Below are 23,822 nucleotides of genomic sequence, written 5' to 3' on the forward strand. Positions count from 1 at the left end.
CCGACTCTGCTCTCAGCTTCTCCTCAGTATTTCACCCACCGGCTTCTGCGCCTTGCTACTGAACGGCTCCGAACCGCGGGGACGCTCGCAGATGTCGCGGCCGGCGAGCCTGACACCGAGCGAGCAGCCGAGCGAGCCGATCCGCAGCGGGCGGGGCTGCCGGTAGCGCTCCGAGCTTCCTCTCGCTCCTCTCGGTCAACAGCGGCGCCCGCAGCCTCCTCCCGGCACTGCAGGCACCGAGCTCTGCCCGCCGCTGCCCGCCCTGCGTTGCCCACGGGCAGCTCGCGGGAGGGACAAAACCGCTAAGAAAACGTCGCTTTTCGTCCAGCTCGGACCGCCTGCTTCGGCTTTTGTCCAGCTGATGTGTGGCATCATCCTCCACACATGACGACCAGAAAGATGTAACACGACTCCAGTGGTAATGCTATTTCTAACACCTGGGAAAATGTCTTTAACATGACCGGATAACATGAATGTAACCCTATCAGAATATGACGTCTGGGGTATCAAGAGTTTTACTGCATATTTCTGAAAGCGCAAATTCCTCGACCAATTCCAGTTTTTATACCAGTCGTGCTTCAACAACGGCTTTTCAGAGGATCAAAATAGTGTTACAGAATTATGAAACTACTCATGAACAGCCACGATGTTCACAATGGTGACCGAATCCAGCACCACAGGGGCAGTCTTTGCTATTTCGTCCCTGGACATCAGACACTACCCTGAATAAGTCTGCATTACTCCCCGTTCTCCAATCATGACTTCTGAATTTTTCATTACAATTTTATTTAATATAGGCATGACAACGCTCACGCTGACGAATTAGAACTCCCAAAAAACTTTTTTAAAAATCTTAAATTAACCCGAATCAGTAGTATAAGCATTCCTACAGCAGCCTTCCCCCAGAAGAAGGGGTTTGGTCCACCTAACAGATTGTTCAAACACATACTTTCGAGAAAAACTTATCGGGAAGGAAAACTCTCCACACCAAGCCCACCATGTACATCTCATTCTAGAAAATAAAGATCCGCCTCCTTCGTTAATAACAAGTATCAATTAAGAAAACATAATTTACCTAAATAAAATCAGTAGTATAAGCATTCCTACAGCAGCCTTCCCCCAGAAGAAGGGGTTTGGTCCACCTAACAGATTGTTCAAACACATACTTTCGAGAAAAACTTATCGGGAAGGAAAACTCTCCACACCAAGCCCACCATGTACATCTCATTCTAGAAAATAAAGATCCGCCTCCTTCGTTAATAACAAGTATCAATTAAGAAAACATAATTTACCTAAATAAAAGTTTTCATCTGAGCGAGAATGTGTCATTATCAAACATACTTAAAAACTGCTCTACCGTAAGTACATCCCACTGAGCCTACCAGTCTTACAGCTGATAAGGCAGGAATTGCCAGATAAGAAGAGTTGACGCAAAAATAAACACGAGAAGGGATTGTTTCACGTCGTCATGGAAAAAACCCAACCACTAACATGCTCACGGAATGAAAAACCCACAATAGCTCGCTGTCACAAGCACACTGTTATTTAAAGGCGCAGAAGGAAGGAATTCGCTTTACAGACCTGAGCAGGGTCGGGGCTGGCCACCGGTTCTCCCACAAGAGCACCGCTGCTCAGGCTCGGTTTCTCGCAGGAATCCCCGGCCAGAAGCTCCTCCGCCGACAGGACGGGCACCGGCGGCGGCGGCGGCCAAGCGGCCTCGGGCACGGCGCGGGCCGGCGCGGCCACGCACAGGTTGTAGGAGTAGGGCAAGGTGCCCTCGCAGAAGTCGGCCGGGAAGGCGGCGCCGGCCACCGAGAAGCGCTGCGCGCCCAGGCAGCGCAGCACGGCGGGCGGCCCGGCCCGGCGCAGCCGCGCCAGCACGGCCAGCGCCACGCTCAGCACCAAGAGCGCCGACAGCAGCGCCAGCGCCAGCACCAGGTAGAACTGCAGCTCGGCCGCCGGCGCCTCGGCGCCCGCCGCCCGCTCGCTCAGCTCCGGCAGCGCCTCCTGCAAGCTCTCGGCCAGCACCACGTGCAGCGTGGCCGTGGCCGACAGCGCCGGCTGCCCGTGGTCCTTCACCACGGCCACCACACGCTGCTTGGCCGCGTCCCGCTCGGACACGGCGCGCGCCGTGCGCACCTCGCCGCTGTGCAGCCCCACGCGGAACAGCGCCGGCTCCGACGCCTGCACCAGCTCGTACGACAGCCACGCGTTGCGCCCCGCGTCCGCGTCCACCGCCACCACCTTGGCCACCAGGTAGCCGGCCTCGGCCGAACGCGGCACCACCTCGAAAGGAGGCGCCGCCGCTCCCGCCGCCTCTCCCGGCGCCACGGCGGCCCCCGCGCCCGCCGCCGGCCACAGCACCCGCGGCGCGTTGTCGTTGCGGTCCAGCACGAAGACGCGCACCGTGGCCGTGGAGCTGCGCGCCGGCGCGCCGCCGTCCTGCGCCCGCACCGCCACCGCGAACTCGCGGCACTGCTCGTAGTCCAAGGAGCGCTGCGCGTACAGCGCGCCGCTCCGCGCCTCCACCGACACCAGCGGCGCCGCGCCCGCCGCGCCCGCGCTGCCGCCCGCCAGCCAGTAGCTCACGCGCCCGTTGGCGCCCGCGTCCGCGTCCCGCGCCTGCACGCGCAGCACCAGCGCGCCCGCCGCGTTGTTCTCCGCCACGTACGCGCTGTACGCCGCCTCCTCGAACACCGGCGCGTTGTCGTTCACGTCCGACACCTCCAGCACCAGCTCCGCGCTGCTCCGCAGCGCCGGCCTGCCCCGGTCCCGGGCCACCACCGTCACGCGGTGCTCGGCCGCCTGCTCGCGGTCCAGCGTGCTCGCCGTCACCACCTTGTACGAGCCGCCCGGCGACGCCACGATCGACAGCGGCGCCTCTCCCGACAGCTCGCACGACACCTGCCCGTTCTCGCCGGAGTCTGGGTCGTTCACGTTCAGCAGGGCCACCACGGTGCCGACCGGTGCGTCCTCGGGCACAGGATTCGACAGGGACAGAATGGTGATCTCGGGCGCGTTGTCATTCTCGTCTGTGATGTCGATCTGCACTTCGCAATGATCAGTGAGGCCACCGCCATCCGTCGCCTCCAAGCCAAAAACGTATTTATTTTTCTCCTCGAAATCGAGCGGACCCACCGTCCTGATCTCCCCGCTCTCCCTGTCTACAGTGAACAGTGAGGAGACGTCTTCTGGGACGTTACCAAAGGAGTAGGACACCCGGCCGTTCGAGCCGGCGTCCGCATCCGTCGCCTGTACCCGCAGCACCAGAGACCCAGCTGGCAAATTCTCCGCAACTCGCGCCTCGTAGAGGCTTTTGCTGAACACCGGCGAGTTGTCATTAGCGTCTGTCACGTTGATGCGGACCTGGACTGTCCCAGACCTGGCAGGTTCCCCGCTATCCACTGCCGTCAGCACCAACTCAAAGGAGCTCTGCTTCTCCCGGTCCAACGCTCTCTCCAGGATTAATTCTGGCTGCTTCTTTCCACCCGCCTTTTCTTTCATTGTTAGTGAGAATGACGGGTGGCTGGTGAGTTGATAAGTCAGCAGCGAATTGCTTCCTGCGTCTGCATCCCGTGCCATTTCCAAAGGAAACCGAGCACCGGGAAGCGTCCATTCACCGATCTCGAGGTCCAGAGCGGCCTTACTGAATGACGGGGAGTTGTCATTCACGTCCGCGATCGCCACCTCGACATGGAAAATGTTCAGCGGGTTGTGCACCAAAGCCTCGAAGCTGACGGAGCAGGTCGCCGACTGGCCGCACATCTCCTCCCGGTCCAGCCTCTCGTTCACGTACAGGTTCCCGTTCTCCTCACTCACAGTGAAATATTTCAGCTGCTTCTTGCTGCCAGACGCCACCTGCAGCTTGCGCGCCGGCAGCTCGTCCGCGCTGAGCCCCAGGTCCCGCGCCAGCGGCCCCACGAGCGAGCCTCTGCCCAGCTCCTCGGGGATGGCGTAGCGGACCCGCTCGGCCGCCGCCCGCCACCACACGCACAGCAGCACCGCGCCCAGCAGCGCTCGCCCGCCGCCCGGCCCGCGCCTCTGCCGCCGCCTCAGCGCCATTCTCTGTGGCCACAGCTCGCCGCCGCGCTCCTGCCGGACTCCTGCCGCCGCCCGGCCTCCCTTCCAGCCGCTCTCGCTCTCACCGCAGCGCACGGGCCGCCGCAGCGCAGCCAGCCCGCTCGGGCCGCCTCGGACGCCGCCGCTCCCCGCCAAGCGCCGCCTCTCGCCGCCTCTCGCCGCCTCTCGCCGCCTCTCGCCGCCTCTCGCCGCCTCTCGCCGCCTCTCGCCGCTGCTGCTTCTGCTGGCGGGGCCGCTGCCGCTGCGGCCGGCGCCGGGCGAGCGAGCAGCCTGCGGGGGCAGGACGCTGCGGCGGCCGCGGCTCCAGCGCCGCTCGGCGGCGGCCAACAGCGACACCCGGAGGCGCCGCCGCGCCACTGCAGCCGCCGGATGGCCGCGCTCGAGGGGGCCCGGCTTTGGGCGGGGCTCGGGGCTGCGCCGCCGGCGGGGTCTCTCCTCCGCTGCCCACACAGACAGCAGCAGCGCTGGCTCATTGTGACTCTAGGGCATATTTACATGAGATGCGCCTTTGGATGCTTTCAGTTCATGTCCTTGAATCCCAGTGAATATTCAGATCCAATTATTAGTGCCAGACCAATACGGAAAGGAACTCTGCTGCTCGTAAAAAAACCCTCGTAGTACAACTGTAGCAAGAAGGAATGACGTTCTAGAAAGGGATGAACTTGGGAGACCTTCAGCTCTCCGTCACGAATCTTTAATTCTATTTCCCCTACATGGGTCAAATTAACCTGAGAAGGAGATGCTCGTTAAAGCAAACTTTAGAGTTCTGTGCTAAGAATGAATGACACTTTTTTTTTTTTTCTGAATAATGAATTTTACTCTTTTGTGTCTCCATACTTGAGAACTTTACAGTGAAAAACTGAAAAGCCATTTCTGAGTCTCGCAAAAAACCAAATAAAAGATGTTTCATATCCCAGTAATAAACCAGTCTATCCAAGCAACATGGTTTATTACTGCTGGGTGACGGTCATTTACTTTCAGCAAAGGCATCAGAGGGAAAAATGGCACAGGTCTAGACCTCAGAGATGAAATCTAACCTATTTTCCAACAAAATCCCTTTGGCACACCGATTTCCTCGGTCAAAGTCAGTCTCTCAGCCTACTCAAATTCTGTTCTTAGCCCTGAGACACATCCAACATTGTCTGGGTACTTAGACAATGCTCCTGAATCCACCACAATGTATAAATTCATATGTCGTCTTCTGTCACTTCTAGTAGCTACACAACAAAGGGAACTGTCTTGTAGCAAGTACAGAGGACCTCAAACCAAACACCCCAGCCACAGTCATTTCCTTGAAACATGAAAAAAGAAAAAGAACTTGGAGGCTCTAGTGAGGGCCTCATCAAACTATAAGGTCAAATGAAAGTTAACGCAATTCTTGTATCCTTCTCAAACCATACTACATAAACTCCTAGACTAGCCCTGTCTCCGGATAAACACATTTCTCTCTGTCAGCACACAGCATGAAAGCAAATTTTAAGGACAGACAATATTAAAAGTCACTCTCACAACTTCTCATATTCCAAGGATCACAACACGAATTCATGTATAGCGGTTTTTCTGGGCATCACAATTATTTCAACAATTCTCAATTGTTGTAAAGGCTAAAGACATCAGTAACCCAATTTGTGATCCAGCCATCAAAGTATCGTTCAAAGGTAACATCATCTTTCTCCAGAGAATGGGTTTTTTGGAAGACGAGTGACTCTCCTACTCTCAATGCAAGGCTTCCATCTCTGCCCAAGAATTTCCACTCACAGAAAACCAAAACGGTGAACACACAAACTGGCCCTTTGAGTCTAAACTATGCAGGATGAAAATTTAAGAAGCCTTTAGACAATTTTCAGAAGTTCATGAATAAACACATGAATCAACAAGAGACAACCTTGTCTCCAACAATAACTTCTCACAAAGAAGTTTCCCCTCAATCCCTTATTTTGGTGGACATGCGCCATCAAAAGAAAAGTTCCTCACACAGCTCCCCACTGCCGTGGATAATATTTCACTTCTTACCCCGAGTACGTAACAAGCATGAGAATTTGCTCCAGTAAAACTTTAAGAAAACATTTCTATAAAAACGAGCAAGGCAAGAGGTTTACATCTGCAGAGAGGAGGAGATCAAAGTAGACTCCTAATGATTATGATGATGGTATTAAGTTTAAGCACTTAGGTTAGAGTTCAGGTACTTAGCAGGTAATGAATACAGAGTTGGCTCCACCCAAAATTCCCTTACGGCACTTGACATAACCGCCTAATTAAACCATTTCTTTAAAAGCGCCAACAACCTGCAAACACACAGGAGGAAGCTCCCAGGGCTCCCCACACCGCTGAAGATCCGTTAGGGCAAATTTACCATGGTAGAAGAAAATCACATTGAACCCAAGTAGGGCCGAACACTGAGCGAGGAAAAGAGGAAACAGTGTCTCTCCTGTTTCAGCAGAGCTCCACACTCGGGCCACAGGACTCTTGTCTCCAGCCCTGCACAACGTGCACGGGGTTTCCTGACCCTCGTAATTTGCAAGAACGTGTTATCAAATAACAGCTGGTCAAAACATCTTTAACATCCACCGTCATCAGGTCATGTCCAGTTACCAGGAAGGAGAGTTGAAATTCTCTGCAAGGCTCAAAAGCCTGACTTTGCACATTATCCCAAGACTAGCAGGCACAAAAAGTCTAGAAAGCAAAGGGCCCACAAAACACACAGGAGCTCACACCAAAGACCGTGCCCACAGGTCCTCAATCTAATTTCTCTGTACAGTAAAAAGGAAAAATGCCAGGAACCACGAGGGCCGGTCTCATACAAAAACTAGGACAAACTGAATTTCTACATCATCTTTATGTCTTTTAGAATAACAACAATCGCAGCACTTTATTATTATTATTTAAGGTTCTCTATATCTGCAAAAAGAAAATTTTCACCCTACCCAAACATAATGCAACAGGTAAGCTACCTCTGCAGTCTCCTTTGAAAGAAAAGCGAAGCACAAGAAGTCCCACTGTCTGAGAACAGTGTCAATGATCTCTCAGATCACTGATAACCAAAAGGAAAGGTGCAGTACTAAATAAAATTAAATACCTTCAGGAGTATAAACTACACACAGCTCTAACAAGGAACCAGTCATCACAGTAACTGCTCATCCTACCTCTCCACATGGCTAACTTGGAAGGTACATGATTCTCCATGTTTAAAGCTCAAAGTGATGTTACACAACGGGCCGCAAAAGGTAGTTGCAAAAGAACTTGCACCTGTTCATTAAAATGTGCTGTCGGTGAAACTCCTGACGCTGTGAACAGTGAAAATTCCATTTGCATGTAATGAAAGACATCCACTGAGATTAACTAATGCTGAGTAGAATTAGACTTCTCAAGAAAAAAAAAAAAAAAAAAAAAACCAAAAAAAAAAAAAAAAAAAAAAAAAAAAAAAAAAAAAAACCAACAACGCACCCAACAAAAACAACAACAAAAACAACTTCTTAGAAACCTGAAGAACAAACCTCAAGCTAAGAAAAACCTCGGTTCTCCGAACTTGCCCAACATATTTAAGGCTGAACACTGACCCCATGCCCATCCCCACGCAACAAGAAGCACCAGAACACAGCGTGCCCGTGTCTAGGGCCCAATTTTCCACATCTACAAATCTTGCCGACGCAAGGCACAGGGAAACAAAGACAAGAAGCGTCTCCCAAAAATTTTGGCCCGAGGAACTCACCGAGGGAGCGGAGGGATCCGCGGGGAGGGCGGCGGCCACATCCTCCTCCCCGAGCAGCGGCGCGGGCTCGTCGGGCAGCGGCCGAGCCGGGAGGGTGTCGCAGCAGCTGGCGGCCGAGAAGCGCAGCTGGCTCTTGCGCGAGTCGGCCGTGAGCGACACGTCGTGCGAGTAGGACTGCAGGAAGGCGCGCACGCCGTCGATGCCCACGAAGTGCGAGACGGGCACGCCGCGCAAGGCGCCGCTGTCGGGCGGCAGCAGGTGCCGGCGGCGCCAGCGGCGCAGGCGCAGCGCCAGCAGCAGCAGCAGGAAGGCCACGAAGAGGCACGACACGGCGGCCACGGCCAGCACCAGCCAGCGCGTCAGGCTGCCGGCCGCCTCGCCCGGCGCCGCCGCCTCGGCCGCGCTGCCCAGCTCGGCCAGCAGCTCGGCCACGCTCTCGGCCAGCACCACGCTCAGCGTGGCCGTGGCCGACAGCGCCGGCCGCCCGTGGTCCTTCACCACCACCACCAGGCTGTGGCGCGCCGCGTCGCGGGCCAGCGGGAAGCGCGCCGTGCGCACCTCGCCGCTGTGCAGCCCCACGCGGAACAGCCCCGGCTCCGTGGCCTTGGCCAGCTCGTAGGACAGCCACGCGTTCTGCCCCGCGTCCGCGTCCACCGCCACCACCTTGGCCACCAGCGCGCCGGGCTCCGACCAGCGCGGCGCCAGCTCCACGCCCGACCACGCGCCGCCCGAGCCCGCCGCGGGAGCCGCCGGCGGGTACAGCACCTGCGGCGCGTTGTCGTTCTCGTCCACGATCTGCAGCCGCACCGACAACGTTGCTGCTCAGCGCCGGCGCGCCGCCGTCCTCCGCACGCACCCACAGCTGCAGCTCGCGCACCTGCTCGTAGTCCAAGGAGCGCAGCGCGTACAGCGCGCCCGTCTCCGCCTGCACCGACACGTACGACGACAGCGGCGCGCCCCGCACCCGCCCCTCCGACAGCCGGTAGCGCACGCGCGCGTTCTGCCCCCAGTCCGCGTCCGTGGCGCGCACCGTCAGCACCAGCGCGCCCGCCGCGTTGTTCTCCGCCAGCCGCGCGCTGTAGCGCTCCTCCGCGAACACCGGCGCGTTGTCGTTCACGTCCAGCACCCGCAGCGCCAGCACCGCGCTGCTCTGCAGCGCCGGCGACCCGCCGTCGGCCGCCCGCACCGTCACGTTGTACTCCGGCACCTGCTCTCGGTCCAGCTCTCTCGTTGTCACCACGCGATAGTAATCCTTAAAAGACTTCTCCAGCCGGAATGGGACGCCCTCCTCGATCGAGCACCGAACCTCGCCATTAGCCCCGGAGTCCTTGTCCCCTACGTGTAGCAGGGCAACGACAGTTCCCGACGGGGCATCTTCAGAGATCTCGCTCAGTGCCGACCGCACCGAAATTTCTGGCACATTGTCGTTGACGTCAGTCACAGTTATCAGGACTTTCGACGTTTCAAAAGAGCCTCCGCCGTCGTGTGCCTGTACCTCCAGTTCGTAAGAGTCGCCTTCCTCGAAGTCCAGACTTTGCAACAAAGTGATCGCTCCCGTCTCTGAGTCCAGACGGAATAATTTCGATGCTATTTCTGTGATTTTCATTAACGTATATTTCACTTGCCCGTACAAGCCCTCGTCGATGTCCGTGGCCGTGACCGTGACGAGGACGGAGCCCACGGGCACGTCCTCGGCCACACGCACCGTGTACTCCGCCTGGCTGAACACCGGCGCGTTGTCGTTCGCGTCCAGCACCGTCACTCGGATCCGAGCCGTGCCCGTCCGGGCCGGATCGCCGCCGTCACTCGCCCTCAGCACCAGCTCGTGAAACGCCGCCTCCTCCCGGTCCAGCGCCTTCGCCAGCACCAGCTCGGGACGCTGATCGCCGCCGGGGCCCGCCTGCACGGCCAGCGAGAAGTGCTCGTCACCGCTCAGCTCGTAGCTCTGCAGAGAATTCCGACCAGAGTCTGGGTCGTGGGCATCTGGCAGGGGAAATCGTGACCCCGGGACTGTCATCTCGCTCACTCTCAATTCTTTTTCTGCCTCTCGAAAGCTGGGGGCATTGTCATTCATGTCCGTGATTTCCACTTCGATTGAGTAAACCTGCATCTGTCCGTCCACTATCAGCTCACAGCTCAGCACACATTTCTCCACCAGCCGGCAAAGCTGCTCTCTGTCGATCCTCTCCGCCGTCACTAAATGTCCTGTCTTCCCGTGCACAGCGAAATACTGCGTCTTACCTTCCGAGACAATGCGGGCACCGCGATCGCTGATCTCCGGCAGCTGCAGCCCCAGGTCCTTGGCCACGTCGCCCACGAACGAGCCCTTGGGCATCTCCTCGGGCACCGAGTAGCGCAGCTGCCCCCACGCCGCCTCCCACGCCGCCAGCAGGACGGCCCAGAGCAGAGCTCGCTGCCGCCGGCCCCAGCGCCTCCGAGCCGCGCACATCTCCGCCGCGCCACCGCCGGCACCGCAACACCGCCGCTCCGACTCCCGCTGCCGCTCAATGCTCTCAGCTCTTGCGCCCTGCGCTGCCGCCGGGCCCCGGCTGCAGAATGGAGCGGCACCGCGGGGACGATCGCGGGCCGCACGGTCGGACGGAGAGCGAGCAGCCGAGCGAGCCGATCCGCAGCGGGCGGGGCTGCCGGTAGCGCTCCGAGCTTCCTCTCGCTCCTCTCGGTCAACAGCGGCGCCCGCAGCCTCCTCCCGGCACTGCAGGCACCGAGCGCTGCCCGCCGCTGCCCGCCCGGCCCCGCTGCACACACGGGACAGGCGCCGCCGAGACGTCGCTTTTCGCCCGGCGCCGATCTCCTGCCTCCGCATTTCTCCAGCCCATCTCTGCCTTCATCCTCCAGGGCATCACGGTCGGGAGGAAGGCAGAGGCATTCCATGGGCGCGGTTCTTTAACCGCACGGGAAACTGATCCCTTACTAATGTCATTGTATGTAAATCAAAACACATTTTCGTATTTTACCCAGTAGCTTATGTTACTTTTACTCTGTTTATTCAAAGGCCTCTTCAAGGACATGCTCTCAGAGAGAAAACGGGAAGGCAATCGCATCTCGAAAACGAAGAGATATCAGGTCCATTAACACAAGCAGGACGGGAGCAATTGCATGCTTCTTGTAGCTAATTGCTACAGGACTGAATTACAGATAAAAATAAAGATGGAGCTAAAACTCTCCAAGAAATGTTTCAGGACTTCAAATATTTGATATTCCTTCCTAAGACAAACCAAATATTTATACACAGTTATATTTAGTAAGTTCATTGGAGGTTTTCTGTTTTTCTGAAATCTATGTGTAAATCATTGAAGCTCATTAGTAAACTATTCATCTAAGTACTTCTTAATGACGTTGGAACGATATGTTTTCATTGAAAGAATTATAAAAACATAAAACAAAAGTACAGTAGTGCCCTTGAACCCGTGCTGACCAGTAATCAATGCACAAATTGCATTGAGTAAGGTGCCCAATCCGTCGTGTGGACAATCTCCCTGATACCTGATCCATTCCGATCTCACATGTCTATCCTATTGATCAGAATTGCCGAAATTTGCCGTTCTCGATAGACCCCAGCCCTCCGGAATTCCTCAAACACTCTATGTCAAGAGGACAGAAACATAAAAAAAAAAAAATCTCTGAATAGGAAATCATTCAACACTCTCACCAGGGTACGAATTAATTATCTTGAAGAGCAAAGCAGAGAGAACTGCCAGCCAGAACGCAGAAAGGGAGCCATTTAATCCCACGACTGCATTCCCACCAAAAACAGGTGGGAATCTATTTTTTCACTCAGGATGGGGAACGGAACTTTCCACATTCGATCTCTCTCTAAATCTGATAGAAAGAAGACAAAGTTTAACGAACGGGTTTGTGTAAAGCTGCACACGAGTTTCAAGGACACCCTTTCTGAAGAAATCAGTCAGGAAGGATGAAAGCTCCAACACCAGACGTCAGTGCTTTTCTTATTTCCCTCGTCATGCAGAATCGGCCATTCTCCGTCCACAGCATACTGATCTACTTTCACTACTGCTAACACATCCGAATTTATAGACCTCAAGTACTGAAGACAAAACCGTGGGGCTAAAGCTGAATCTGTGGCAGAGGAAGCACCAAGTGCTTCCGGCTCTCCGTGAACGGGGGAAAACCCATTCCTAAATTCAGTCCATCACGGAGACATGACTGTGACACTGAAAAAAACACGACACCAGGAAAAATGGAGGATCACGAAAGAGAAACGAAACTAGAGCTACAGTCAAAGCCTGTCAGATGAAGCGACTACTGAGAAAAAGTGAAAAAATCCTGCTGCTACGTAGAGACACTGATGACAAGTCCCCACTGACACTACACAGAGAATACCCGGGGAACAAAGACGATATTTCGGACAGTTTTAAAAATAGAGGAAGCTCACGCTTTACAGACCTGAGGTGCACCGCTGTCGGCAATCGGCTCTCCCACGACAGCGCCGCTGCTCAGGCTCGGCTTCTTGCAGGAATCCCCGGCCAGAAGCTCCTCCGCCGACAGGACGGGCACCGGCGGCGGCGGCGGCCAAGCGGCCTCGGGCACGGCGCGGGCCGGCGCGGCCACGCACAGGTTGTAGGAGTAGGGCAAGGTGCCCTCGCAGAAGTCGGCCGGGAAGGCGGCGCCGGCCACCGAGAAGCGCTGCGCGCCCAGGCAGCGCAGCACGGCGGGCGGCCCGGCCCGGCGCAGCCGCGCCAGCACGGCCAGCGCCACGCTCAGCACCAAGAGCGCCGACAGCAGCGCCAGCGCCAGCACCAGGTAGAACTGCAGCTCGGCCGCCGGCGCCTCGGCGCCCGCCGCCCGCTCGCTCAGCTCCGGCAGCGCCTCCTGCAAGCTCTCGGCCAGCACCACGTGCAGCGTGGCCGTGGCCGACAGCGCCGGCTGCCCGTGGTCCTTCACCACGGCCACCACACGCTGCTTGGCCGCGTCCCGCTCGGACACGGCGCGCGCCGTGCGCACCTCGCCGCTGTGCAGCCCCACGCGGAACAGCGCCGGCTCCGACGCCTGCACCAGCTCGTACGACAGCCACGCGTTGCGCCCCGCGTCCGCGTCCACCGCCACCACCTTGGCCACCAGGTAGCCGGCCTCGGCCGAACGCGGCACCACCTCGAAAGGAGGCGCCGCCGCTCCCGCCGCCTCTCCCGGCGCCACGGCGGCCCCCGCGCCCGCCGCCGGCCACAGCACCCGCGGCGCGTTGTCGTTGCGGTCCAGCACGAAGACGCGCACCGTGGCCGTGGAGCTGCGCGCCGGCGCGCCGCCGTCCTGCGCCCGCACCGCCACCGCGAACTCGCGGCACTGCTCGTAGTCCAAGGAGCGCTGCGCGTACAGCGCGCCGCTCCGCGCCTCCACCGACACCAGCGGCGCCGCGCCCGCCGCGCCCGCGCTGCCGCCCGCCAGCCAGTAGCTCACGCGCCCGTTGGCGCCCGCGTCCGCGTCCCGCGCCTGCACGCGCAGCACCAGCGCGCCCGCCGCGTTGTTCTCCGCCACGTACGCGCTGTACGCCGCCTCCTCGAACACCGGCGCGTTGTCGTTCACGTCCGACACCTCCAGCACCAGCTCCGCGCTGCTCCACAGCGCCGGCCTGCCCCGGTCCCGGGCCACCACCGTCACGCGCTGCTCGGCCGCCTGCTCGCGGTCGAGCGCGCTCGCCGTCACCACCTTGTACGAGCCGCCCGGCGACGCCACGATCGACAGCGGCGCCTCTCCCGACAGCTCGCACGACACCTGGCCGTTCTCGCCCGAGTCTGGGTCATTCACGTTCAGGAGAGCCACCACAGTGCCGGCCGGCGCGTCCTCAGGCACCGGGCTTGAGAGGGACAGAACTGTTATCTCAGGAGGATTGTCATTCACATCCAGCACCTCCACATCTACCTTGCAGTGCGCCACTAGACCGCCTCCGTCTCTTGCCTCCACAGCCAGGCTGAATTTGCGCGTATCCTCGAAATCCAGTGCCTCCTGTAGCGTGATCGTCCCTTTCTCGGCATCTACGGCGAACTTCTGAAGAACTTTGGCCGGCATATCTCCGAAGCCGTAGGTGATGTGGGCGTTGGTTCCGGCATCAGCATCAGAGGCAGAGACGTTCAGCACTATCGATCCGGGAGCCGCGTCCTCGCGCAGGCTGACTCGGTACCGGTCCTGCGCGAACACGGGTGGGTTGTCATTGGCGTCGGTGACGTTGATCCAGAGCTGGGCGGTGCCAGTCCGGGGCGGGTCGCCGCCGTCCATTGCAGTCAGCAGCAGCCGCAGGCTCGGCTCGCTCTCCCGGTCCAGCGAGTGGCGCAGCACCAGCTCCGCGAATTTTTTGCTGTCTTGGCTCTCCTTCACCTCCACCGTGAAGTATCCGTTGGCCTCCAGCTCATATCCCTGCAGCGAGTTACTGCCCACGTCCGGATCTTCTGCCATGCCCAAGTGAAAACGGGCGCCGGGAGAAGTCAACTCGTTGATCTCCAGCTGAAATTTGTTTCGCAGAAACCGCGGGGTGTTGTCATTCACGTCCTGGATGTCCACTTCGACATGGAAAACGTTCAGCGGGTTCTGCACTACCACCTCGAAGCTGACGGAGCAGGTCGCGGACTCGCCGCACATCTCCTCCCGGTCCAGCCTCTCGTTCACGTACAGGTTCCCGTTCTCCTCATTCACAGTGAAATATTTCAGCTGCTTCTTGCCGGCAGACGCCACCTGCAGCTTGCGCGCCGGCAGCTCGTCCGCGCTGAGCCCCAGGTCCCGCGCCAGCGGCCCCACGAGCGAGCCTCTGCCCAGCTCCTCGGGGATGGCGTAGCGGACCCGCTCGGCCGCCGCCCGCCACCACACGCACAGCAGCACCGCGCCCAGCAGCGCTCGCCCGCCGCCCGGCCCGCGCCTCTGCCGCCGCCTCAGCGCCATTCTCTGTGGCCACAGCTCGCCGCCGCGCTCCTGCCGGACTCCTGCCGCCGCCCGGCCTCCCTTCCAGCCGCTCTCGCTCTCACCGCAGCGCACGGGCCGCCGCAGCGCAGCCAGCCCGCTCGGGCCGCCTCGGACGCCGCCGCTCCCCGCCAAGCGCCGCCTCTCGCCGCCTCTCGCCGCCTCTCGCCGCCTCTCGCCGCTGCTGCTTCTGCTGGCGGGGCCGCTGCCGCTGCGGCCGGCGCCGGGCGAGCGAGCAGCCTGCGGGGGCAGGACGCTGCGGCGGCCGCGGCTCCAGCGCCGCTCGGCGGCGGCCAACAGCGACACCCGGAGGCGCCGCCACGCCACTGCAGCCGCCGGATGGCCGCGCTCGAGGGGGCCCGGCTTTGGGCGGGGCTCGGGGGTTTTATGTGATTTCAAATACTATTAAAACTTCGGTACGCTGTTTAAGGCTTTCATGTTATCTGTTTGTTTTGCAATAAATGTAGAGAAGCAGATGTTTAAGCTAATGTTTGTTGAAGAAAAATAAATTATCGAATTCAAATTTTTTCAACCGTATCAAGGCACAACTGAGGAAACAGAAAACTCTATATATGTAGAGACAGGGAAATCTCTCAGTATCCTGTCATGCATCTTCAATTCTGCTTTCCTGTCTTGAGTCGAATTAAGTTAAGGCACACTTGGGCTAAAGCAATGTTTTTATCATTATGCCAAGCATAACATTTCGACTCTGTTTCTGACTCAGAGAAGTTACTTCTTTTACATCTCTGTATTTCAGGACCTCATGATAGAAATGCAAAGCCACCATGACTCTTTTATACACCCGAAGAATTCTCTGGGTTGAATGGATCCTTCAAAATAATTTAATCCACTCCTCAGTCAGGGCAGGGGTATCCTTCACTAGACGAAGTTACTGAAAGGCTCATCCACATTGTCCTTGAGGCCTTCCAGTGGTGGGGCACCCATAGAACTTGTGGGCAACTCATTTCAGTATCTCACTATCCTCATCATAAAAATTTTTCCAATCTATACCTAAAAATTCTTCTTCAAACTTTCTTGTAAGTATTCTTTATAAATTGAAAACACACGATAAATCCTACTCAAAACTTTATTTTCTCAGGGTAAGGACGTGAAATTTGTAAATGCTTCTTCATGACAGATATTCCAGTTCGATGACAATGTATGTGGTCAAAGAAGTGTAGAGGAAAAGGACCACCTACCCATTCTTGCTGGTCAATCTACTTGTTATACATCCCCTGATGCAATCTGGGTAGCAAATGGACATTGCCAGCTCATGCTCCATTTGTCACTAACCCAAAGCATTTCTCTGCAGGGCTGTTCTCAGTCTGCCACTCTCCATTTAAATTGAGAGTTGCTCTGACCCATGTGCATGACCTTGCACTTGGCCTTCTTGAACTTCATGAAGTTTACACGTCTGCTTCTCCAACTTATCATAAAAACCATCCCTGACCTCTCACTGATCAACTCAGCTTGGTGTCAGCTGCAAATTTGCTGAGGGTGTGCTTGATCCCACTGTCTATGAAGATGCTGAATAGCACTGATCCCAGAATAGATATCACACATTACTGATTTCCACTTGGACATCGAGTCCAAGAGTCTATAGCTCCTGGGAGCTGACTGTCCAGCCTGTTCCTCAGCCATTTAACAGCCTCCAGGTGTGAGCCCAGCATGGTCTGGGTCGTTGGGTGGCAGACACTCTGCCCACACTCTCACACTGGTTCCTGACCTGCTCATGGAAACCTTGGCTCGAATGGGTGGCCACTCTGAACTTTGAGGACTGCAGCAGAGATGCTTCTGCATTTTCACACTACAGACAGAGTGTTCCCGGGTGAGCACACCTGTGCTTGTGAAACCCTTCCTCTTTACAGCTGTGAACATCACAGGTGTGTGTGGGAACTGCACCTGCACTCGGACAGTTGGCACAGAGGAGACCTTCCACATGAGATCGGACGTGCTGAGGTTGAGCTCATGAACACAGACAAGAGTTAGAAACATAAGGCAATGTACAGACCAGGTGCAACAATATTTTGTAGGCCACATTTACCGAGCAAAAGCAATTCCAATTGCGTGGCACTGCATCAGGCACAAGCATGTGTTATGGAGGACATTCCACAAGCAAGGAAAATTACAATCTGTTCTTTTATACTCTCACATTCAGAGGTCTCCTGTCTTCTCTCCAATGCGGCACACCTGTTTGGTTTCTACTGCCCCTTAACATCTTTAGCAAAATTAATCATGATGGAATAAAGCACCAGGATCACATCAAGAGGGGAAGTAAAATTATCTGCCCGTTGGCATTCTGAGAAGAAACTGAAGGATTTTAAAACACATGAATCATAAACAGCCAAACTAAAAGATTAGCAGTCATCCAACAGAGAATGGCTCATCTAACTAATGGCTCAGAGGAAATCTCCTGCCCTCTTTCATCACACACGTGTTCCACAGGGATACTGTTATGGTGGCGTTCACCTCCCTTCCCCCCTACAGTAACTCAAAGGTACCCTCACCTCTCCTGCCTTTCACGCCTGCTGTAGCACGAACAAGAGGCGTTAATACAGGATGCATTGCTGAAGGGAGCATGGCTGACAATTACAAGGAAACCTTCAGAAGGAAGGAAAGCCAAGCAGGAAAAAAAAAGAAAAGCAAAACATATGTCAAGAAAGCAAGGCAAGGAAACAGTAGAAGATAAGAGGCAGTTAGAGAAATTCACCAGGATATCTTCTTGGTCTTCACTGTGGGCTTTGGAATTCATCTCTGTGAACACCTGGAAGTCACTGAGGCCTCAAGGTGCAGGTGGAGCCTTGAAGATTTACACTGGACTGCACACTAGTGGGGTTCATTACCAAAAATAGTCATCAGCTCTCAGCAATTCTCTTAGGTGACCTCCCAAAGAGACGAAATATCTGACGCCTCTTTCTCAACTTCACCCTTCTAAGAAATTACAGCACATTCACTTTTTCCGTTTCCTTCACTTTTCTCACACACACAAAATTCTGTCCCTGGTGATTAAATTAGGTATTTGCTGCCAAATCGGAGTCATAATTACAAAAGAAGAAACACTCACCAGGAATGGGTAAAAAGACCAAGACCTTACAGGAAGCCAAGACCTGAAAGTCTAATTGCAACTATGAAGACACACTACATCACTACGTTCTGGGGAGTTACAAATGAATAAGGACATTTTCATACAGGAATTATAAGCCATTTTCTACACAAGTATCGTGGCTCTACCTGCACAGTTTTTCAGGAAATACTTCACTGCTGGAGGACTGCCATTGCCTTTCAGGACAGGGATACCAGGATCAAAGAAAACAGCACAGGCCTCGGCAGTGGCCTTGGCACGAGGCCTGAAATCAAACCATTTTCCAGCCAGAGCCACTCTGACCCATCTGTTTCTGCATTCAAAGCCAGTTTCTCCTTCTCCTGGCTCTGCATTCACACCCTTTTTCTGCATAATGGAAAACACATCAGCTTCTAACCACGTACCAGCCACAGGGAAAAGAGCCTTTCATTCAGTCCCATTTGAGAGAACATACATTTAGCTGATGTCCACCTGGAAGGTGTGGATGAGAACTGCTCTCCCTCCCTGATAATTATAAGACATCTTTTAATGTTTTATGCAATCACAGAATCATCATAGTTGGAAGAGACCTTCAAAGTCATCTAGTCCAGACCAGCACCACCATAATCAAGCACCTTGATCAAGATCTCCAAGAGCCATATCCAGAAGCCTCCCAAAGACTTTCCAGAGACAGTGACTGCACCACCTCTCTGGGCAAGTCCTTCCAGTGCCTGACCCTTCTTTGACAGAAAAACATTCAGGTATCTCATCTGAACCTCCCCTGGCACAACTTAAGGCCATTTCTTCTTGGCCTCTCACTTGAGACATGGCAGAAGAGACCAACCCTCAGTTCACTACAACCTCATTTCAAGTGACTATAGAGAGCAATCCCCGAACCTCCTCTTTTTTGAGACTAAACAACTCTTGTGCTCCTCATCACTTCACCAGCTTTTATTTGTTCGCAGGGTTCCCAGGCAAAAGGAGGTCCAGCTTTATTCCTCCACCAGAAACAAACAAATAAATAAAACACTAAAAGACTGAGAAGCTGTCACAAGCGCATGAACCATAGATTCCCATTTCAGATCGTGTCAGCTGTTGTAGGTACACAAAGGAAACTAGTTTGTAAGAAGTAGTCATGCTCACACAGGAGCTCACGCCATACACCCCAGACACAGTCATATCTTAGACCCTGAAAACAAAAAGGCTTACAACCACAGCTGTGGGCCTCGTCTAAACTCCAGGACAAACTGGACCTTTACATCTTTCTTTTTTAGCCACTTCACTCTCCTGCACAGGCCCTGTCCCTGGACAGAGGAAACTCTTTCCCCACTCCAAACACCACACGAAGGGAAAGTTAAATTGGCAGACAAATTCTGTTGAAAGAAAAGCTGCACACACAATTTCTCAGAGCCCAAGCATCACAACAAAGATTATTCTGTTCCTCCCAAGATTTTGAAGAAATGTAAAATGTTATAAAGACTTGAAGTTCTTACCAGCTCTATTAAAGAGCCAGCCCTCAGAGTATCAGCTCAAAGAAAACATCACATACGAGCTCTCTGAAGGCCGTGTGATGTCATCACTCTTAATGCAAAAGAATGCTGGACCCAAAACTGGGCAATTCGAGTCCAAATCACTCAAGGTCAAAAGATCATTCTTCTTTGCAGTGATTTTCAGAATATCAGGTATAAATCCTCAGAATCAACAGAACACATGCCATTTTCCACCAATACCTCCTCATACAGCACACGCCAACCCATCCCCTCTAACACTTTATGACTCACATCATTACCACAGATCTTCAAAACTGGCAGAAAGACTCTACCAAAAGAGAAGCTGCTCAGATGTCTACTCACCATAGCTAATAGTTGACTGTTCACCATGTGCCTGCACAAGCAACAGCACTGATTACAGAGACATGTTAAAGAAACACCTGTGAAAGTCTTCTTAGAGCTGGGAACATGAACGGCATGTACAGAACAGCCAGGCAATGCAACGCACCCAACTTCCACACACTTGGAGAGAGAAGAACCATCTTCAGATCACCAAAGAGCAAAGAAGGGAACAAACAGCTACAGAAAGGAAGAGGTCACAAAACACCCTTCATGTAACTAAGAGCAGGTAACTAATACAGTGCTTACTAAGCAATGAATGGACCAACTGCTCCTCCCAAAGCTCCCACATGACCTTGGTCATGAGCACATCATTAGACTCTTAAGCTTCACAGTTATGACCAGCTGCAAACACACACAAAGAATTTGCCAGGGCGTTTCATGCAGCCAGAATCACGTGTCTTCTGGCCAAATATTTAGGGAAGGAAGACATTCACATTGAATGGGTGGGCAAAAAAAAAGATAAATGAGAAAGGCATTCCCTCCGGCCTTCAACAGATCCTCATGTAGAACTACAGGACGTAAAATCTCCAATCTTTCACAACGCCCACGGTGTTCTTTGACCCTTCCAATTTATATGCACATGACATTTAGGGCCCACTCTCCCAGATCACTTCGTTTTACAACTTCAACCAGAAACTTTCATACCTCTGTGCAAAGGAAGCTGCATTTCTCTGCTCACTGCTCTTCTGTGAAGAAACCTCAGATTTCTCAAAGGAAAAGAGGAAGAGTGCTCCAGGGGAGCTTGTGTCAGTGAATGTCTCTATAAGGCCAATCACCCTCTCCTTATGTCTAACTCTGCACCTTGAATCTTTCCCTCCCACCCTCACCCAGGCTCCTGCCATGACCTGTACTTTGCAGCCAAGTCACACCATTCAGTTTGACACAGCTCAGCCTTTCAAGGGAACAAACCAACAAAGCAACTCTGCCATTCCTTCCGCTATTTCCTCCTCCACATACAACCAGCCATCGGTGGGATGTGTTCAAGAGGATCCTTCACCTTCAGATCAGTTACACAGACATCATCAAGGGAGCACCTCTACCTGGCCCATTCTCCTGCATGTCCAGAAGAATGTAAAAACATTTCCTACTCACCTCCATTTATACAGAAAGGCTGAGAAAAGTACAAACCATGAGCAGCAAAGTTACACTCAGAGCAGTCCGGATTACAATAAAGAGACTGTCACCCCAATCAAGCACATGTAGGCTTCGGAAGGCACCTGAACCAGCAAACAATGAAAATCTCAACTTGTTACTTATGAAACCCATACCTTCAAAATAGCGAATACTGAAAGAGCATGGGTTTTACATATGCCATGGCACAAAAACTGCTTGGTACCCGATGAAACTACAAAAAATCATACAGACCTCTAGTCACCGTCAGACTCACTACATCGACCTCCCCAGCGATCCGGAGAACAAAGAACGAGCCTTTCCTGCACCTCCGTGCAGCAAGAGGCACCAGAACAAAACACGACAATGAACAAAGCTCTGCTGTACTTGCCAGCAAACCGCCCGGCACAGGAAACAGACCACGGGGGGAAATGAACAGGAGAGCAGAAGAGGAAAGCGCCGCGGAGGCTATGCTGCTCTTGGAACTCACCGAGGGAGCGGCGGGATCCGCGGGGAGGGCGGCGGCCACATCCTCCTCCCCGAGCAGCGGCGCGGGCTCGTCGGGCAGCGGCCGGGCCGGGAGGGTGTCGCAGCAGCTGGCGGCCGAGAAGCGCAGCTGGCTCTTGCGCGAGTCGGCCGTGAGCGACACGTCGTGCGAGTAGGACTGCAGGAAGGCGCGCACGCCGTCGATGCCCACGAAGTGCGAGACGGGCACGCCGCGCAAGGCGCCGCTGTCGGGCGGCAGCAGGTGCCGGCGGCGCCAGCGGCGCAGGCGCAGCGCCAGCAGCAGCAGCAGGAAGGCCACGAAGAGGCACGACACGGCGGCCACGGCCAGCACCAGCCAGCGCGTCAGGCTGCCGGCCGCCTCGCCCGGCGCCGCCGCCTCGGCCGCGCTGCCCAGCTCGGCCAGCAGCTCGGCCACGCTCTCGGCCAGCACCACGCTCAGCGTGGCCGTGGCCGACAGCGCCGGCCGCCCGTGGTCCTTCACCACCACCACCAGGCTGTGGCGCGCCGCGTCGCGGGCCAGCGGGAAGCGCGCCGTGCGCACCTCGCCGCTGTGCAGCCCCACGCGGAACAGCCCCGGCTCCGTGGCCTTGGCCAGCTCGTAGGACAGCCACGCGTTCTGCCCCGCGTCCGCGTCCACCGCCACCACCTTGGCCACCAGCGCGCCGGGCTCCGACCAGCGCGGCGCCAGCTCCACGCCCGACCACGCGCCGCCCGAGCCCGCCGCGGGAGCCGCCGGCGGGTACAGCACCTGCGGCGCGTTGTCGTTCTCGTCCACGATCTGCAGCCGCACCGACACGTTGCTGCTCAGCGCCGGCGCGCCGCCGTCCTCCGCACGCACCCACAGCTGCAGCTCGCGCACCTGCTCGTAGTCCAAGGAGCGCAGCGCGTACAGCGCGCCCGTCTCCGCCTGCACCGACACGTACGACGACAGCGGCGCGCCCCGCACCCGCCCCTCCGACAGCCGGTAGCGCACGCGCGCGTTCTGCCCCCAGTCCGCGTCCGTGGCGCGCACCGTCAGCACCAGCGCGCCCGCCGCGTTGTTCTCCGCCAGCCGCGCGCTGTAGCGCTCCTCCGCGAACACCGGCGCGTTGTCGTTCACGTCCAGCACCCGCAGCGCCAGCACCGCGCTGCTCTGCAGCGCCGGCGACCCGCCGTCGGCCGCCCGCACCGTCACGTTGTACTCCGGCACCTGCTCTCGGTCCAGCTCTCTCGCCGTCACCACGCTGTAGTAGCTGCCCTTCGAGCTACGGAGCCGGAACGGGACATCCCCGTCCAGTGAGCAGCGCACCTCGCCATTTGCCCCCGAATCCAGGTCCTGCACATGAAACAGGGCGACCACCGTCCCCGATGGGGAGTCTTCGGAAATCTCGCTCAGTGCTGATCGTACCGAAATTTCGGGCACATTGTCGTTGACGTCTGTCACTGTTATAGTAACTTTTGCTGTGTCAAAAAGCTCTCCTCCATCATGTGCCTGCACCTCAATTTCATGGGAGGAGATTTTCTCGAAGTCCAAGTCATCTTTAACGGTTATTTTTCCAGACTCAGAGTCCAGGTGGAAAAGTTCCGGCCCCCCGTCCGAAATTTTATAGATGCTGTATTTCACATGTCCATTCGGCCCCTCGTCGGCGTCCGTGGCCGTGACCGTGACGAGGACGGAGCCCACGGGCACGTCCTCGGCCACACGCACCGTGTACTCCGCCTGGCTGAACACCGGCGCGTTGTCGTTCGCGTCCACCACCGTCACTCGGATCCGAGCCGTGCCCGTCCGGGCCGGATCGCCGCCGTCACTCGCCCTCAGCACCAGCTCGTGAAACGCCGCCTCCTCCCGGTCCAGCGCCTTGGCCAGCACCAGCTCGGGACGCTGATCGCCGCCGGGGCCCGCCTGCACGGCCAGCGAGAAGTGCTCGTCGCCGCTCAGCTCGTAGCTCTGCAGGGAATTCCGGCCTGAATCTGCGTCTTTTGCTTCTCGGAGGGGAAAACGCGACCCCAGTGCAGTTGTCTCGCTCACTCTCAGTTCTGTTTCTGTCTCTCGGAAGCTGGGGGCGTTGTCATTAATGTCCATGATTTCAACTTCGATTTCATAGAACTTCATTTCCCCGTCCACTATCAGCTCACAGCGCAGCACGCATTTCTCCACCAGCCGGCAAAGCTGCTCTCTGTCGATCCTCTCCGCCGTCACTAAATGTCCTGTCTTCCCATGAAGAGCAAAATACTGCGTCCTACCCTTGGAGACAACGGTGACGGCATCGCTGGTCTCCGGCAGCTGCAGCCCCAGGTCCTTGGCCACGTCGCCCACGAACGAGCCCTTGGGCATCTCCTCGGGCACCGAGTAGCGCAGCTGCCCCCACGCCGCCTCCCACGCCGCCAGCAGGACGGCCCAGAGCAGAGCTCGCTGCCGCCGGCCCCAGCGCCTCCTCGCCGCGCACATCTCCACAGCAATAACTCCCCGCCGCCGGCACCAGAACACGGCCGGGAGCTCTGCGCGGCCGCTCGCAGATCTGGCTCACGGTATAGCTCTCGCCCTCTGCTGCCGATCGCT

The 23,822-nt window shown here is 56.1% G+C and overlaps 4 protein-coding genes across 4 annotated transcripts; all 4 read right to left on the minus strand.

Moving 5' to 3' along the window:
* Window positions 1-23: 23 nt before the first annotated feature.
* Window positions 24-4,069, minus strand: LOC136367701 (protocadherin gamma-B5-like). Its single transcript, XM_066329504.1, has 2 exons — window positions 1,582-4,069; window positions 24-302 (listed from the first exon to the last, which is right to left on the minus strand). The coding sequence occupies exons 1-2, from the start codon at window positions 4,060-4,062 to the stop codon at window positions 24-26; spliced, it is 2,760 nt and encodes a 919-aa protein (XP_066185601.1). The 5' UTR covers window positions 4,063-4,069.
* A 72-nt stretch (window positions 4,070-4,141) lies between these two features.
* Window positions 4,142-10,271, minus strand: LOC136367702 (protocadherin gamma-A10-like). The gene is given in 4 exon segments (XM_066329505.1): window positions 4,142-4,520; window positions 6,094-6,149; window positions 7,790-8,602; window positions 8,604-10,271. Coding segments are annotated over 4 exon segments (2,883 nt in total). The 5' UTR covers window positions 10,239-10,271.
* Window positions 10,272-12,199: 1,928 nt separating this feature from the next.
* On the minus strand, window positions 12,200-14,702 carry LOC136367703 (protocadherin gamma-B5-like). The gene has a single exon (XM_066329506.1). The coding sequence runs from the start codon at window positions 14,693-14,695 to the stop codon at window positions 12,200-12,202; it is 2,496 nt and encodes an 831-aa protein (XP_066185603.1). The 5' UTR covers window positions 14,696-14,702.
* Window positions 14,703-14,774: 72 nt separating this feature from the next.
* Window positions 14,775-23,711, minus strand: LOC136367704 (protocadherin gamma-A10-like). The gene is made up of 3 exons (XM_066329507.1): window positions 21,267-23,711; window positions 16,427-16,520; window positions 14,775-15,076 (listed from the first exon to the last, which is right to left on the minus strand). The coding sequence occupies exons 1-3, from the start codon at window positions 23,709-23,711 to the stop codon at window positions 14,775-14,777; spliced, it is 2,841 nt and encodes a 946-aa protein (XP_066185604.1).
* Window positions 23,712-23,822: the final 111 nt, after the last annotated feature.

Source organism: Sylvia atricapilla, chromosome 14 (assembly GCF_009819655.1).
Source record: "Sylvia atricapilla isolate bSylAtr1 chromosome 14, bSylAtr1.pri, whole genome shotgun sequence".
Lineage (NCBI taxonomy): Eukaryota > Metazoa > Chordata > Aves > Passeriformes > Sylviidae > Sylvia > Sylvia atricapilla.